At 39.2% G+C, this 12,581-nt stretch overlaps 1 protein-coding gene across 6 annotated transcripts in view; it reads right to left on the bottom strand.

Annotated features, from left to right (window-relative positions):
- LOC132776469 (proline-rich protein 5-like) overlaps nucleotides 1-12,581 on the bottom strand; it is a 157,537-nt gene that overhangs the window by 123,819 nt on the left and 21,137 nt on the right. For 4 of the 6 annotated variants that reach the window (XM_060778157.2, XM_060778152.2, XM_060778154.2 and 1 more), the window contains exon 3: nucleotides 4,259-4,513. In XM_060778157.2, the coding sequence (XP_060634140.2) occupies nucleotides 4,259-4,389 (131 nt within the window). In that variant the 5' untranslated portion in view covers nucleotides 4,390-4,513. Of the gene's footprint in view, nucleotides 1-4,258; nucleotides 4,595-12,581 lie in introns of those variants that run through there. The other 2 variants (XM_060778155.2, XM_067468916.1) reach the window with 2 other exon arrangements.

The raw sequence follows: 12,581 nt of genomic DNA, 5'->3' as shown, positions 1-12,581 counted from the left end.
CTTTTATTAAAGACCTTTCCTGGGGTCTGGAGTACCACAAGTTTGAAGCTTTAGAGGATTTGGAATAGGCAAATTGTATCAATTTGATAATTTCTGTGTAACTTGTATAATTTAAACTGTACTTATCTATTTCTTATATAGAGCATACATAAACCGCTTTAAAAATGCATCAAAATGTAAACTAGGGACAGCCACCTCTCCATGATCCAAAAAGTTTGTGCATTTTACATGAGGCTGAGAGTCTGCTGCTCCTGCAAAAGAGAGGGCTCAGAATATGTGCATTAATTAACTTTCTTTATGGACAACCAAGTCCTTGATTACCTAAGATCAACATCTTTGTCTCTTGAGTCTTGCACCTTTTGTCTTCTGAACTCCATCTTTGTCTCACACAGAACTGGACAGTTAAACTAATCAAAATCTCATCAGCATATTTGTGCCACAGTTTCCTCACAGACTGTGCCCCCCCAGGGGGTGCCTCTGCAGATGATTGGCTTGCTGCATAGACCAATCTCTGGCTGCCATTCTCCTTACCAAGGGAATCCCTGCCTGGAGGTGATGTCAACAGAACTCTCAGCCAATCCCAGTCCAGATTCTGGTTGGCTCTTTCCTTAGCCAATCAGGGGAGGGAGTGGGAGGTTTTAATGGCTGTAAGAACTGTAAAAGGTGTTTTGCATTTCTCTGTATGTTTATGCTTGTACAAATTGAAGCAAAATTTGAAGTGAATTGTTTGTACTCATATCCCTCATTTTGGCCAAATTGTAATAAACCTCTGTGGTTTGTCTTCCATCTGGTGAGTTGTTTCTCTGTCTTGGCCTGCTCACCAGCCACGGATCCACTTAACCGTGGTCCTAGCTGAAATCGCTACCACTGGAAGGCACACAATATCACTGGCAGCTACAACAGGAAGAACAACCCAAATCACGGGGGGGGGGGGGAGTGGAAACCCTGGGTCCAAATTCAGTTTCCTTTGAGCAATTTCACCATGTAATTTTGTCATAAATCAGGAGACAAGAAATCTTGCTCAATATTGTGAAAAGTATAACTTCCAAAATTGTCCAGCCAACATGACCACCATAGGACTCTGTAAAAGAAAAATAATATTTCCAAGTTCTGCTTTAGCCTTCTGCACTCATCTCTTCTTTATAGTGACTAATCTCCAATAAAGGCAGCTGCTAATCAGAGGCATGTATCAGTTATAATATTCACATTTTATCCTGAATCACAGGGTGTACATTCAATTTAAAACAATTTAGAAAAATCAAAAATAGTGAGGAATAATTTAAATAGCCTGAAAATATATTGAAACAATGAAAATCAAATCAAGAGTGTTACAACTAAAATAGATTTTAAAAGTCTGAAACTTGTACTGATGTAGAGAAAATCATTAAACATCCATAACTTTAATATAAAAACAACAACTACTGTCTTAATGTGGGACTGGAGAAAACATTTGCTTCATGCAATCCTTAAGAGGGAGGCCTTCCAAAAACAGGGTGCCATGGCACAGAAGGTCCTCTCGTATGCCATTCGGAAGTGAATTGCTACCACTACTTAGACACAAGAGGTCTCTTTCCACAGATCCCAGTCCTCAAGCAAGCCTGTTTCAGCAATATTCCTTCAGATAGTAAGATCCCAAACAAGTTAGACCAGGCATCTTCAAACTGTGGCCCTTCAGCTGTTTGGGCCTCCAATTCCCAGAAGTCTTAGCAAGCTTGTTCAATGATCAGGAATTCTGGGAGTTGGATGCCCAAACAGCTGGAGGGCCACAGTTTGAGGATTCAGAAGCGAATCGAGGGTAAAACTGTAATGAATTTAAAAACACAACTTTTTTTTTCAAATTTGAGGATGTCTGATTTAGACTTTTAAATGTAATTACCAGCACCACAAATTCAATTTAATTATGAATTCAGTTTAATTATCTTAAAATAGCTTTGTATTATTGCTATGCAATGTTACAGTTCAATTTTGTGCTAGCTGCAGCTTGTGGGTCACTTTTATTGCAAGTCTAACCAGGAAATCTGGTGAACTCCTTTAACCAGGTTATTCCTGTTCATGAAATATTGTGGCTGGCAGACCAGGTGATATGTCTACACATATTCTCAGAAACAGAGTTCGTGTGGGTCTCTGGTGACATAATTAGATCAAACTGTAAGGAGGTGAATTCATTTGTTATAGGCTTCATATAACTGGTGAAAAATGTTTGCGATGACATTACTCCATGTGGCCGATGCAACTTATGAAATTCCCTTAGCTGGCTGGCTGGGTGGACCAAACACATGCAATCTCTTCATAGAATCCTGCTACCATCAGGTTTTAAAAATATTATTCTTGGCAGATGGACCCCAACTGTGCCTTGGATTATTTTTGATGTTACATTATGTCAGAAGAAATAACCAGGAAATCCCCAACACTTCCTGTTTTCCTTTAAATAATAAAACACCAATCTAGGTAGCAGCCTTAAAAACTACATATCACAGGGGTTTAACTATTGGGCGGCCGGGGGGGGGGGGGGGGTGTTGAAGGTTTTCTTTCTTCCTTTCTCAGGCAGTGTGGTATCTGTCTGCTTACTATCTTTCTAATGCTCATCTATAGTTTTAACTTAAAGAATGTTAAAACTATAGGTGAAATTTGGAAGTGAGAGGAAAATATACTTTGACATTTTGGGGAGGAATAACGCAGTCTGGCTTTACGTTTAAACCTTTCTTTGAGGTTTACTTCCAAGATAGACCCTAACTCTGTTAAATGAAAGTACATTAAGTAGGGGAATTTGAGAACCATGAGAGCAAAGAAGGTATCCTTTCCCTGCCCATCATTTCCTTTTTTTTCTTACACAAAAGGGGGAAGTCTGTTAAGGTTATACTGCACGAACTTTTGCATATGACATTTATATATGATCCGGAATGTATACTTATTCCTTTCGGTTTTCCAAAAACACACAACCTTACATCAGTGGTAGAGGAAATACCATAAAGCTATCTACAGCTATCTAAAACTATCATAAAGCTATCTAAAACTATCTACAGGTCCACCAAGAAAATCCAACAAATGCTACGTTCAGCAAAGGACAAGAGGGATCCTGCAGAAGTCTACCATGTACCATGCAACTGTGGACAAGTCTACATAGGGACCACAAAACACAGCATTGCTCAAACATGAATCAAGGAACATGAAAGGCACTGCAGACTACTTCAACCAGAGAAAACAGCCCTAGCAGAGCACCTGATGAACCAACCTGGACACAGCATTTTATTTGAGAACACAGAAATGCTGGACCACTCTCACAACCACCATGTCAGACTACACAGAGAAGCCATTGAAATACACAAGCATGTGGACAGTTTCAACAGAAAGGAGGAAACCATGAAAATGAACAAAATCTGGCTACCAATATTTAAAAAACTCTAAAATTGCAACAGCACAACAACAGAGAGGAAGCAGGCAGGGGCATCTAATTATCTCTCAACAAAAGTTTGCCCCAGGCACAGTCAGGCCACTGTATGCTAATCAAGGTGGTCAGTTGAAACATTCACACCTAGCTCCAGCAGACAAGAGTCCTTTGTCTCACCCTGGTCATTCCACAGATATATAAACCCTTTTGCCTAGTTCCAACAGACCTCACTTCTAAGGATGCTTGCCATAGATGCAGGCGAAACGTCAGGAGAGAATGCCTCTAGATCATGGTGATATAGCCCGAAAAAACCTACCATAAAGCTGTTTGTAAAAGTGGAACGGTTCTTTCAAGAAATCTCCCTATTTCATTATTGTGATTTCTTTCTGTTTACAAATATATTTAAGCGACTGTCCTAAGATGTACACTGTTTCACCAATCATGCAGAGTTCTGCAATCTTTTTACTCTAAAAACCAAGCCATTCCATTATATCTCATCTTCAGGGTAGCAGAACATTTAACTTTCACAAAGAGGAAATCAAGCAGGAGACAAGATAGTCAACTTGATGCAAAGAGTTCCCTAGATCTTCCAACTGAATGTCATGGGTATGAACGAATATTATATATTCCATATCAACACGAATGGGAAGAAGTACAAATCTGCTGGGAGGCATTTTCCATACAAAATCAAATCCAGGCTTTGAACTTTCTTGTGCTTTAAAAAGGGGGTGCAAGTGATTTTTCTTTTCTAAAAAGAAAAGAAATCTGGGTCAGGAGTGAACAGTATAGTCATGCTGGTTTCTGTGAGAAAATGCCGAGTGAGGAGTTGTGAATGGACAGACAGGGAAGGAGAAAAAAACAAGGTCCTACCTATTCCAGGTGGCGTTGGAGCAGGCCCGTCGCTGCTGGGTCCCCCGCTCATCTAAGGCTGCCGGCTCTCTCTTGCCCAGATCACTGAGGCTGGGCGAACTCATGAACTTCAACCTGCGAAGAGTCCTCATTGTCAAATGTGTTGTTTTGTGCGTGGCAGCTAGAGAAACACCATCCTTTTTACAACACACACACACGCAGCTGGAGCAGCACCACCAATGCGAGCAGTTCTCTGTTTGCTGTTCAAAAATGAAACTTAAAAAAAACAAAACAAAAGGAAAAAAAACAAAAAAGAGAGAACCAGTCTCTACAGAACACACCTCTGCCAGCAAGAAAACAAACTTTTAATCAGAGCAATCCTGATGTCACAAATTGCAGCTAATAATTTTTCAAGGTATTTTGTCTTTAAGCTGATCTTCTCATTTCAGTTCTTTACATATTAAAACTCCCTTTAAAATGGAATGTGCTTTGAAAAAAAAATCTTGACCCCCAAAAGAGGAAGAAAACAATCTTGTCCCGTGTGCATGTTCCACCTGCTATAGTAAAGGCTTCTTTGCTTAGTGAATTAACTGAGCTTTTCCCCGCCCTCTGCTGTTGTAATTGGAGATGAAGCTAGGAGGGTGGAACCTACTTACTAAACGTGACGCATGGAGATTTTACAGGAAAGTTTCATAATTACAGATGCTGTGCCACATTGCAACATGCACTTTTTCTCATATCTTCCCCTCCCCCCAGCAAACAACAATTTTGCTGTGTGCTTAAGAAACCGTTTAAGCTGAATGCATGCGAAAAGCCAGTTGAGATACTAGTGTGTTAAAAGAGTAGGGTGTTTTAAAGTATTTTAGAAGCTTAATTGCAATATTGAAGACGCCCCCCCCCCCCCCCACCGGCCCAGCCATAAGCCGCAATTTTTTGAGATGCAACTTTACAATTAGGGGCTTAATTAGTCTAAAACTTAACCAAGGATGACTCAGTATAAAAAGAAAAGAGAGAAAGAGAAAGAAAGAGGAAGAAGAGAGAGAAAAAGTACTGTATGAAAGAGACAGAAAGAGAATGTAAATAAACTCCATTGAAGTATGACCTATTAGACAGGTTGTGTGTTTTCCATGTGTCCAACTGCTTATTGTGTAAAATTTAGACTTAAAGTGGAGCCTCTGGTGGCGCAGTGGGTTAAACTCCTGTGCCTGCAGGACTGAAGACCGACAGGTCACAGGTTCGAATCCGGGGAGAGCGCGGATGAGCTCCCTCTATCAGCTCCAGCTCCTCATATGGGGACATGAGAGAAGCCTCCCATAAGGATGATAAAAACATCAGATCATCCGGGCGTCCCCTGGGCAACATCCTTGCAGACGGCCAATTCTCTCACACCAGAAGCGACTTGCAGTTTCTCAAGTAGCTCCTGACACGACAAAAAAAAAAACAACAACTTAAAGTATGAACCACAGATCTCAACATCTTGAGACTTTGTGTTCTTACTAAAATATGATTCAGAGAACATTTTCACTCTTCTTTTGAACTATACAGACCCACATTTATTCATTTCTCAGAATTTCAATTCTCTCCTACTTCAAAAGGGTCTGGCAATCAAAATGGCAAGTTCCATATTGCAAGGCCCATCTCCAACCTCCCAACTCTGTCTTCAAGAGGTCTGAGCAGTCAGGCCGTTTTGGCAAGTTTTTTGACAAAACAGGGAGCTGGGGAGGGCAAGATTTGGAGGAGGTGTGGAGACTAAATCCTGGCAGGAACTGGGATTAAATGTCCCAGTTCCTGTCAGGGTTTAGCCCTGTCTCGAAGGGCCCTAAGAATCCTTACCACATGCAACTCTGTTGTTTTGACTTTTCTTTTCCAATTGATACAACATTCCATGGTTCTGCAGCCCAATAAGCATACTCAGTCCAAAAATGGTCTGATTCTGAAGTTTAATTCCTTGATGGCCTCATTTCTAATACAACACTACCCTCCCTTACCAATTTGTTATTATAGGACGTAAAACTGGAGCAGCTACATTTTTCAGGACAAGAATTCCCTATGATGTCTCTTATTGTTAAAATGGTTTTAGAACCCTAAGAAGAGTACAGGGTAGCAGGGAGAGATATGCATTGTCTACTCTCCAAAGGATTCAATCACACCAACCACCAGCAATATATTCCACATTTTCATTCCTTCTTCCCAAATGACATTTTCAAAATTCCTTGCATCTTGAGACACAAAGTATATGGTTGCCTATTGTACAGCTTTGCTTTATTGATAACATTTTTAGGCAATTTCCTAAATATGCAGAAACTCAGACTTAATCTGAGGGTGACTGTTTCATAGCTTTGACCCACTAAGTTTATAATCAGAGAGGATGAGAAGGCTTTGATGCTTCAGGAACTCTGCTCAGTATGTGATGCACAACTCATATATCAAAGTAAGACATACAATAACGGCCAAAAAGGAAACTGGAAACTGTTCATATCAAAGTTCTGTATTATTCTTTAAGTTAAATTATAGAATCATACAGTCTGAAGAGTCTACATGGGCCATCCAGTCCACATCTCTGGCATGCAGGAAAAAGGCAATTAAAGTACCCCAGACAGATAACCATCCAGATTACACTGTCACGTGACTTTAGTAACATACATTCATATCTGCACTTAATGCTATTACTGGGCCAACTCAAAGGTCATAAAATACTGTGCAATCTTTTGGATTCTTTGCCAAATCCTTTGAGCTCAGGAAAACAGTCACAAGGTTGGGATCAAATTAACCCAATGTAAGTATGGTCCTAAACAATTTCCATGGGCTAAGGAATCAGATTTTAAAAAATAAAATAATTATTTTATAGGAATAGGTTTTTAAATGTATGTTTTATAGAAATACATTTTGATACATGGGTTTATAAAATCTTTACAATGTTTATGCTGAAACCCTTTTCGACCACAAGGAGAGGAAGGAAAGAAATAAAATTATTTATTTATTTATTTATTTATTTATTTTTGTCGTGTCAGGAGCATCCTGTTGTGAGAGGATTGGCTGTCTGCAAGGACATTGCCCAGGGGATGACCGGATGATTTTTTGATGTTTTATCATCCTTGTGGGAGGCTTCTCTCATGTCCCCGCATGAGGAGCTGGAGCTGATAGAGGGAGCTCATCCGCCTCTCCCCGGATTCGAACCTGCGACCTGTCGGTCTTCAGTCCTGCTGGCACAGGGCTTTAACCCACTGCGCCACCAGGGGCTCCTATTATTATTATTATTATTATTGTTATTATTGTTATTATTATTATTATTATTTGGATACAGCACAGCTTCAGTTAGAGTAGTGTCCAAGCAAGGTACATTTGAAGAATCAATGCAGTTTAATGTCATTTTAATCTAAATATCTAGTAAAATAATTCTATAGACCCTTTGCCATCTTCAACGGTCAGCACTGCACTCTTCAGCCTACGCAAAGGTAGATTCCATGACTTCAGCCTCAGTTCCTCACCCATCATGTTTTCCTTTATTTATCATTTAGCTCAATGTCTTGTGTAGTAATTTGGGAACTTTTTGTCAGCCTAATAAAGGTATTTTGCTGATAAGGGTTTAGCACCTTTGGACTTTTCCATACCATGGTTAGACACCATATGTTTTTAAGGGATAACATTGAATGGAAGTGTATTGGGTCGAAAGGTGAATTTAACATCTATACCTATATTTTGGATAGAAATTATACTGCCACCCAATGCAACTGGTGTCAGAAAAATGAAAAGGTCACTTTCTAAGGATAACAGCTAACTATTGTGTGTGTGTGTGTGTGGGGGGGGGGGGGTAGTCAAACTGGCTGCAAGGATTTAGAGGGCTAAACATACTTTCCTGCATAATGTGGGTCCAACAGTGAACTCACATGCTTTCTATACATTTTTAAAAACAAATTGGACATGATTCCTAACTAGGCAATTAGGTGCATGTTTTCAAATCGTTTCTGATTAATGCTATCCATAAGGTGAACTTATAATGGAATTTTATTGGCAAAGTTTATTCAAAACGGGGATTGGCCCTTTCCCTTTCCTGAGGCTGAGTGTGAGATGTGTCCAAGATCACCTGGTGGATTTCCATAGTCAAACAGAGATTTGAACCCTACTACACCATGCTGGCTCTCTTCTTAAACTTTAAAACATAGTATTAAAGGTTTCTGAAAGCAAAAAAGTTCAGGGCTAATGTAATGCCTGGTTTTGCTCAGAGCCTTCTGTTACCTTGTTTTTAGCACTCCACTTTACTATGAAAGATCCTAAAGCTACACAGATATAAATGCCATGCATGAAGTGAAACTATCACCCAAAAATGACATTTCTATTTCTGTGCACTTTGGGTTTTTCTTTCTTTTAGGTATCAATTTCCATTATTTTGTTTTAAATAACTAACCATCATAGCATAACATCAAGGGACTCCACATAGCTAGCTAAAAGCTTCCTTTTTTGAAATGCTTCCCTCTCCTGGCTGGCTAAGGTACAACTAACATATAATTAAAGTATCCACCAGGTCTTAATTGTTATAAAGCCCTCGTAATTGAAATATAATGCTTACATTTCTAATACACTGTCCTATTTGATGATCTTATTTGTTGTATATTTAACTATACAACTATTCAACTATCTTCTCCGGAAAGCAACTTGCAGTACAAAAAAGTACATCTTATTACATTAAATTAATTGAGATGCAAGAATTGTTTATGTGGCATTCTTTAATGAGTTGAAAAAATCTTACTACAAGTTGAATATTGTTTGGGACCAAAAGTGTTTTGGATTCTTTCTGGATTTTGGAATACACAGATTTGCATACATGTAGAGAATGAGGTATCTTGGAGATGGGACCAAACTCTAAAGTCAAAATTTATTTTTCATATGCACCTTATACCCACAATCTGAAGTTAATCTAATGCACAACATTTTAAATAATTTTGTGCATGAAACCAAGTTTGTATATATTGAACCATTAGAAAAGTGTCACTATCTCAGGCACCCATGTGTACAATTTTGGATTCAGAAGTATTTCAGATTTTGAAATACCCAACCTGTGTTGATTAAAATCTTGCCTCAGGTTTCTGGGGACACCCCAAACAGTTCACCAGATTACCTTTATTCACGTGCAAGGAGTACACATAGTATACCCCGAATAAGAGACATCTTAGGGCATGTCATCTCTAAATGTCTATGCCAGTGGGTTGAATCTGGCCCAGAAGTACACTGGCAGCAGCAATGACACAGAAAAATATATATACTGTTCACTCTTATTTTTAACTAGCTATCCCCTGCCATACGTTGCTGTGGCCCAGTCTGGTGATCTGGAAAATAAAGTAATGTGAAAGTGTGGGTTTCTAATGTATGAATTTTTTTATGCTTGTGGGTAAACAGTATTTCTTGTTGTTTCTTTGTCAGTGTTGATGTGGATATCTGGTTTGCCTACTCTACAATATGTCTGGTTTGCCTACTCTAGAATATGGAACATATAATTGTCCTTCTTTAGGGGTCCCTTTCAAATCTATGATACTATATCTGTGTGTGTGCGTGTGCGTGAATCATATATATCTACCTTTATTTATGACTGAATGACTCTTTGTCAGGAGGGCTTTGATTACATTTTCTTGCCCTGGTGAAGTGAGTTGGACTGGATGACCTTAAGTATTTTCTGTTGGTCATTGGGGTTCTGTGTGGGAAGTTTGTCCCAATTCTGTTGTTTGTGGGGTTCAGAATGCTCTTTGATTGTAGGTGAACTATAAATTCCAGTAACTACAAATCCCAGATGTCAAGGTCTATTTCCCCAAAACTCCATCTGTGTTCATATTTGGGCATATGGAATATTCGTGCCAAGTTTGGTCCAGATCCATCATTGTTTGAGTCCACAGTGCTCTCTGGATGTAGGTGAACTACAATTCCCAAACTCAAGGTCAATGCCCACCAAACCCTTCTAGTGTTTTCTGTTGGTCATGGGAGCCCTGTATGCCACATTTGGTTCAATTCCATAATTGGTGGAGTTTAGAATGCTCTTTGATAACAAAGAGCATTCTAAACTCCAGTTGTAGTTGCTGGAACTAGAAATCTCAGCAACTATAACTCCCAAATGACAAAATCATTTTTTTAAGTGAAGGACATACATTAGGTTGTTAGGTGTATGCTGTCCAAATTTGGTGTCAATTAGTCCAGTGGTTTTTGAGTTATGTTAATCCCACAAATGAACATTACATTTTTATTTATATAGATTCATGTTTGTGCTACTTCTGCTGAATAGAATTTAAATAAGCAATATTTGTTTCCCCATATTCTTTGCCTATCAGATGCTTGCCATCTATTTTCATTTCTAATAAGCCCTTGATATTATATGTGACATAAGCATTTGATTAACAAAAATGCATGTACTTCTTAGACTGTGGACTGGGGTATGTCCTTGTGTTAATTTCTCAGGGAACTCCAGAAAGTTCCTTCTTTGAGTGGGAGATATTCCTCTCTTTATAGTGCAGTCCCCTAAGGCACCTATACTTCTAGTAAATATGCACAGCAGTACCCATCACACATATAAAACCTGATACGCAAAAAAAAAAAAACCTCCAAGAACAACAACACTTAAACCAGATTAAAAAATAAAGTGGCTCTGCAAGTAAGCCAATTCGCTCTCCTACTCCAGAATGGAATGCAGTCTGCAGTGCATTACCAGAGGATAAGAAAGTCGGCATGTTGTCTAGGCAACCAACTGTGCTACAACTTGGCACAAGAGAAATAAAATCGTATGGATGATCATGGTCACAGACAGGCAGCAAAGAAACAAAATTAACTTATATTCACATAGCAAAAACCCTCCACTGTATATTTTCTCATGGGTGATATTGCAGATGTGCTCTATTCACAAAGATGTGTGCTCTATCCATTTTGGCAGACATGGATGCAAAATGCAGATCATGGGAAACTCTAAAATTGTCCAATCAACATGGATTGTGCCCAAGTTAGAAGGAGATCCTGGGACTGACAGTCTAAAATGGTTCTCTTTCCAATTTCTTTCTGAAATTGGATTTTACTCTTGAAAAGAAACCAAAAAAGTATATAAAAACAAATCGCCATCTTCTACCTGTGTGTATCCTGACAGCAGCTCATCTGTACACAACATACACTTCTATACTTAGGCCACAACAGGAGCTGGGAGTGGTGACGGCCGACAGGGAGCTCTGGCGTGGGCTGGTCCATGAGGTCACGAAGAGTCGGAGACGACTGAACGAATGAACAACAACAACAGAGCCATATCTGGGCAGTATCACCCACATTATGGAAAAGTTGGGGTCACATACTTTTCCTGTTATATCCATCCTTGCTCCCCTGTCCATATATTAGGAGAAAGAGAAATCTGTACTACTTCTGTAGGATTCCACCTGACCATGAGGAAGAACTTCCTGACTGTGAGAGCCGTTCAGCAGTGGAACTCTCTGCCCCGGAATGTGGCAGAGGCTCCTTATTTGGAAGCTTTTAAACAGAGGCTGCATGGCCATCTGTCAGGGGTGATTTAAATGCAATATTCCTGCTCCTTGGCAGGAGGTTTATTGTAATTTTATATTGTTGTATATTCATATGTTTTATGTAATTATGATGTTGTTTATTGTTTATTCTTTGCATTTTCAGTTTGCGTTCGATCGTTCTTTATTGTAATTGTTGTTTGGGCTGGACCCCATGTAAACCACTCCGAGTCCCCATAGACAGTTTTCAGTCCCATCCCTGTGCCTTCCCACTGCAGCAATGAAATGTGGAGAATAGAGCTCCATCGATACTGATCATGTAGTGCAGTTTCAAACAGTATTGAAAAAAAGTAGTTGTGCTGTGCAGATGATTACTTACGAAATCCTAAAACAAACTTGAAACCCAGATGGTGATTCAATAAATCAAGGAGTATTGATGCATATTGTGGGCTTTCTTTTGTGCGATTTTGTAGAAGTTTGCTGCCCGGCAGCTACAATCTGAACGTGGGTGATATCGCCCAAATATGGCTCTGTTGTGGCCTAAGAACTAGCTTCAAACTTCATTAAATGGTCAGTGTAAGAAATTTAAGTTTATCTTAGGTCTCCTTTCCTTCATATCTCACACTGTACACCTTTTCCAACAATAATTCTTGTTATGTTCCACAAGAAGGAATACCAAGGAGAGATGAACTAAACCAGAATGGTGTTGTGACAATTTGATCTTTTTATGTTAGGCATTGAAAAAGCAACTGTTTTGGTATACTGGAATGAAACCAAAATGTATTTAAAAATACGAACAATTTGGAAAACAGTTCTTTCATACCTTCTGGTTTACAAAATGTTTGTACTTGTCAATATAAATGCAA

Source organism: Anolis sagrei, chromosome 5, assembly GCF_037176765.1.
Source record: "Anolis sagrei isolate rAnoSag1 chromosome 5, rAnoSag1.mat, whole genome shotgun sequence".
Taxonomy (NCBI): domain Eukaryota; kingdom Metazoa; phylum Chordata; class Lepidosauria; order Squamata; family Dactyloidae; genus Anolis; species Anolis sagrei.
Note: the sequence above shows the minus strand (reverse complement) of the source record. Positions and strands in the feature narration are given on the sequence as shown.